The 5860-nt window shown below is 42.4% G+C and overlaps 1 protein-coding gene across 1 annotated transcript in view; it reads left to right on the plus strand.

The window, feature by feature from the left end:
• LOC103606191 (protein unc-79 homolog) overlaps window positions 1-5319 on the plus strand; it is a gene marked incomplete at both ends in the record, with an annotated part of 122513 nt that extends 117194 nt beyond the window's left edge. The window contains 4 exons of the mRNA XM_008590782.1: window positions 198-373; window positions 1279-1465; window positions 2868-3065; window positions 5242-5319. Of these exons, the coding sequence (XP_008589004.1) occupies window positions 198-373; window positions 1279-1465; window positions 2868-3065; window positions 5242-5319 (639 nt within the window). The remainder of the gene's footprint in view (window positions 1-197; window positions 374-1278; window positions 1466-2867; window positions 3066-5241) is intronic.
• Window positions 5320-5860: the final 541 nt, after the last annotated feature.

Genomic DNA, 5860 nt, shown 5'->3' on the forward strand with positions numbered 1-5860 from the left:
CTACAGGCCGTGCTAAGGAATTCCCCCCCCCCCCTTTCTCCTAAGAACAATGGGAAGCCACTGAAACAGTTTGAGCAGCTTGTGTGCTTGGACTGGTGACAGGAGGGGTGAAAATGACAACCTGATCTTTTAAAAAGAGTGTCCTGGAATGTCTCCAGGCATCTGCCAAAGTTACAGAATTCCATTTGGTTTTGTAGAGCCACATGAAGACATGTTCCCAGCCTCTGCATGAAGACACCTTTGGTGGACATCTCAAAGTTGGGCTGGCTCAGATTGCAGCCATGGAGATCTCACGGGGCAACCACAGAGATAACAAAGCTGTGATCCGCTATCTGCCTTGGCTCTATCATCCCCCTTCTGCAATGCAGCAAGGGTAAGATGCTTCTTATTCCAGGAATGAGGGTGAATAAGGCAGGAAGTGCCCCCGAGTTTTCTGGGCCTCAGCTACAGCCAATGAGTGCATTGAAAATCTGTGAGAGTGGAGTATGCTTGGTTAGGAAGATGGATGTTGAGGCCCAGCTCCATACTTAACTTGCCAATCTAGAGCACTTTGTGACATGCTGCCAACAAAAGAAACTTGCCCTCAAACAAAACCCTCAGTCATCCTAGTGGATGATGAGTTAAATCAGTAGATACGTATGAGCACTTGCTTGGCCTCTGTCTTCAAGCAGCTTAGGTTCTAGCTCGAACAAAAGCTAAAGCAGACATGAAATAGAGTGCAAGGAGGCACAAGTCCCTGCCTGCCCCTAAGGGAGGCCGAAGAAGAGAGGGGCACGCGTGGGCCGGTTTTCCTGGGCACTCAGGTCAGACTTGAGCCTGCTGTTTTGTGAGGTTGGCCTTCCTGGCTGCAGGAAAGGTTTGGAGGACGGTGTGGGGACAATATTACTGCTGGGCTGGGGAATGTACGGCTGTGTCTTGTCTCTCCCCCTCTATCCTCTCCCCTCCAGTGGGGATGGCAGAGAAGGACTTTCTAATGAGAGGAAGAAAGAGTTTAGGAAGAGAAGCTAGTCAGAGAGGCAGCCGGATTTGTGGAAGAATCATATTTAATCCCGTGTCACCAAATGCTACTCTTTGTTCAAGAAGCTAAGATCTAGGATTAGAGCAGAAAACAAGAAAAACAGATACATTATTTGGTTGACACACTGTTGCCTTGGTGTTTTATTTTATGTAATTGCCTACAAGACTACAGTTTTCATCCCTTCCTTCAATAAGGATTTATTGAGCACCCACAAAACAGAATGCATGCAGTCACCTTTAACGCTTCCTTCTTCCTAACAGGCCTAAGGAATTCATCGAATGTGTCTCCCACATCCGGCTGTTGTCGTGGCTGCTTTTGGGTTCCCTCACTCACAATGCAGTGTGTCCAAATGCCTCCTCTCCCTGCCTGCCCATACCTCTGGATGCAGGTTCCCATATTGCAGACCATCTTATTGTTATCCTGATTGGATTTCCAGAGCAATCAAAGGTAAGTGATTTCTGCAAGATTAAGACCATATACACTGAAATTGCTAATGGAAACCCTTATCAGCCAATTATGTTTCTTTTCAGAAGAACGTGCATCTTATCACTTGCCCTGCTGTGGAAGTAAGAAAAGCAACTTAGTGCTAATGCCTTATTTAAAGTTGTTTAAATTCCCAGACTATCTTTTCTCCCCCTAAATTGTTTTTTGGCTTACTTTTATGAAGATAAATAATGGAGGCAAGCAAGATATGGCTTCCTAGGCATTTCTGTCTCAAAATAATGAAGAAAAATAAAAGGCTACACATACAAAAAAAATTCTGTGATCAGTTTTTAGAACCAAAGATAAAGTGGAAGAAAATTTCTGCTCTATCTTATTCTTCATACAGTATCTTTTCAACTCAAATCTCTAGAGATACATGAAGATACAAAATGAAAATAAGAAGGCCAGTTGGGAACTCACTAAACTACACATTGGAATCACCCACACAGAGAGACTTTGTTAACTGTAGAGACAGATGATGTGCTTAAGGGAGGAAAGTAAACCCAAGGCAACGTCCATCAGGAGCCCGTACAAGCAAACCATGCACATAGGTACTAATCAGCTGCGAGGAGCCAAGGGCCCTTCCCAGAGCTTAGGCAAGTTCTGGAGATCATAGCGGGTTTGGGGCCAGCTGGGATTTAGGCCAGAGCAAGCTGACTGTGTGATAAAATAGAGCATCCATCCAAATGACCTGAATGATGTTTGCAAAAGGAATTAGGCAGTCAGTTCCCGATATTTCAACCCAGACCTGTGTTTGATTCTTAACCTTGGTATTTGTGATTTTGTGAGTTTGAGAAGTTACTTAACCTCTCTGAGCTTCAGGTTTTCATCTGTAAATTAGGTGAGAGGATGGCTTGAGAGTTGTGGGGGTGGTCTATGAAAAGTCTTCAGCAGCGTCTCTGGCGTGTTGTAGGTGCTCACTCAGTGCCTGCTTACCCCCAGTAGGAGTGCCAGCTCTGCTGCCAACGCAGCTACTGCTATTGCTGTAATGATCAGGTGCTGGGCAGTGTGTTCTCATTTACTCTTCACCCCAACTCTTTGAGGAGGTTACTAATATCCCCATTCTACAGATGAGGAAACATCCTAAAATGGCAGAATGATTTTTCTTCTTAATCTAGTTTAGCGATGGGAATGTCAGTTTCATTAAAGGGCAAGGTAGATTTATTCAGCAAATTAAAGTGCCCTCTCTTGGAAAAGATGCTTTGTTCTCTGAGCACACTCCCACTGACTGAGTGAAGAGCAGACTGTTTTCAGGTGATGAATCACGAGTCTGTAGCTCAGATAACTCCTTTGTGCTTCGGTGGGCTCCTCAGCAGGGCCCCAGCTGGGCTGAGATGTGACAGCGCCCTGTCATCTTCCTTTTCAGACCTCCGTGCTGCACATGTGTTCCCTCTTTCACGCCTTCATCTTTGCTCAGCTCTGGACGGTGTATTGTGAACAAAGTGCCGTAGCTACAAATGTGCAAAGTCAGAATGAATTCAGCTTCACGGCCATACTGACGGCTCTGGAGTTTTGGAGTAGGGTGACACCCAGCATCCTTCAGCTAATGGCCCATAACAAAGTGGTGAGTTCACGGAGAAGGTTCCCCTCCAGGATGGAATCTCAAAATGCTAGACTACTCCTCACACTACCTGTTTCTTTACAGATCTCAGTTGTAAGATTGTATAAATGGATTGGTGGTTTGTTATAAGCTGGATGTTCTACTTGCATAAGGATTTCAATTAAAAACAAAGCAAACAATAGTGCACGTCTAGTACGTGATGATGCCTATAGTTAATAATGATATATTGTATACTTGAAAATTGCTAAGAGAGTGGATTTTAAGTACTCTCAGCACAAAGAATGATGAGTTTGTGAGATAATGCATATATATATTAAATAGCTTGATTCAGTCACTCCATAATGTATACATATATCAAACCATCATGTTGTACACCATAAATATTTTTTAAAAACCCCAAACAAACCAAAGAAGTAAATTTAGTATAAACAATTTTTTGTTTTCTCTGCCTAATGCTGAATGAAATTTAAAGGACATTTCTTTTAAATGATATTTAAGGGTTGTTTTTGTGCTGTAAAGTCAGAGGATTAGGAGTGAGATTCATATTATTTTTGGATTCCAAAGCAATTTGGAAAAACCTGAGCCAATTAGGTTTTCTTTTTGTGGTGGTTTAAGGACAGACTGACCACAGGTGTTCATTCCACTGAGGCCTCAAAGCCTGAAAAGAGCCTCACCTTGTGGAGTTGCCTTAAGCCTCAGTGGAAAATGTGGGGTGTGGTTAACCTGAATCTACTTCATTGAACTTGCTTGGATAGGTCCTCATAGAGTCATGATTGGAGGGTGTATAGAAGGAATTTACAAAGGAGTCCTTTGGTTCAGTTTGCTACATTGGAGGAAGTTTCTCAGCTGGGACAGTAGCAGCCAGTCTTGGCTATGGGGGCACCATCAGTGGTCTTGTCTGTGAGGGGCAGAGGACCTGGAAGAACATCCTAGTGATGATTCCAGGGTGCCCAGGAACCTGACACTGCACTGTCCACAAATGCATTCGGGAAATGATTTTTTAATTGCTTGAATATTAGACTAAGAAATATTTTCTTTTAGCTCTAATTGGAAGGGGGATTATGTCTGTGAGGGGCAGAGGACCTGGAAGAACATCCTAGTGATGATTCCAGGGTGCCCAGGAACCCGACACTGCACTGTCCACAAATGCATTCAGGAAATGATTTTTTAATTGCTTGAATATTAGACTAAGAAATATTTTCTTTTAGCTCTAATTGGAAAGGGGATTATATATTTCCTTTAGTGAAGCACTTTCTTTTCTTTACAGAAGCAGATGAAATAAGGCAATTCTAAGTAGAGAGATGTTTTAGTTCAATTTAAAGGAAATCTATGTGAAAATTTTTGGCTTTGCAAATAGTTCTGAGTACTATGGAGATATTACATTTATTGGAGCACAGCTTTTAGTACTAAAGAAGAACTTGGAGATCAAGCATTCTGTTCTGTTATTTTACAATGAAACGGGAACCTTAAACTTGAGCTAGAGATTAAAATTTTCCTTCTATTGTCATTAGTGTTTTGATACCAATAATACCTCTCCTCCAAAGCACTCTTGATATTCAGATGTTACAAATGAATTTGTTGCCAATGGATTTTGTAATAAATGCAAATTAATTTTATTCCAAAAGTTTTGTTAAACTGTACAAGCCAGTCCCTTAAAATCCCCCCTGGAGTGCTTACAATCTAGCTTTAGAAATTTCTGATGAGAGATATCATCTGTATAGTACTTTTGAATTGTTCTAAGCATGGCTACCTTGTTCCACAGAGAATAAAGCCTCAGAGGCAGATCTGCAGTAAATTAAACAGCCATTCCTCATGAAAAAACTGTGGAGAAAGGATCAAGATGGAGGAAAGGACCTAAGCCCAAAGAGTTCTATAGTTGCAAACGAAGGAAGCAGAAGCCATTTATCCTTTGGTGTGAGTTACAGTGCAGTGCAGATTGGTGACATCGATAAGTTCCATTGGCAGCCCCAAGTTGGGTGAGGAAGGCATGACAATTGCAAAATCTCTGGTTTCTGGTTTGAAGTTTTAGAGGTGAATGAACACCACTGCCTGTGGCCCGCTATGATCATTATGTGGAAGGACCTCACAGGCACAGGATATCAGTCGTGTGGCTGCAGACTAGTTTGCAAGGTTTCCATATCACTGGGAGTGGAATTGACTTTCATGTTTGTTGTTTCAGATGGTAGAAATGGTGTGTCTCCATGTGATTAGTTTAATGGAGGCATTGCAAGAATGCAATTCAACCATTTTTGTCAAGGTAGGAAAATCTTAATGACTTTTATAGACCATTTCTTACTGCTAAAAACAAATGTGGATTTATTTGGAATGTCCTTTCTCAAGAGAAAAGTAAAACTGATTTAGTTTTAACATTCAAAGTTGGGGCTGGACCCCCTGGTCTCCCAAGCTGGGGCTGCGGGGGTGGGGAGCTGAGGGCTTCAGTCACACGCCCCTGATATCTGCATCCAGCCCAGCAATGTCCCAACCACCACTGAAGCCCCCTGATCTCCCCTGCAGCAATGCGAGGGGTGCCACAGGGCTCCGCCACAGCCCCCTTCCTGCTCCCACCCTGTTTCCTGCCCCCTTCCTTTCTCTCCCTCCTCTCCAACTGCTCTGCAACAACATTTTAGAATGTAAAATAATAATAATATTAATAAATAAACTTAAAAAAATAAAAATTAAAATAAAAAATTTTGGGGGGGACTGGAGGATTTAGGTTCTTATAACAACCCTTTACCAAGTGAACATATCTGGTTATGTGTAACACAGATAATTAAAATCTTACTGACGAAACTGATCTG

Source organism: Galeopterus variegatus, unplaced genomic scaffold, assembly GCF_000696425.1.
Source record: "Galeopterus variegatus unplaced genomic scaffold, G_variegatus-3.0.2 Scaffold6365, whole genome shotgun sequence".
NCBI classification, from domain to species: Eukaryota; Metazoa; Chordata; class Mammalia; order Dermoptera; family Cynocephalidae; genus Galeopterus; species Galeopterus variegatus.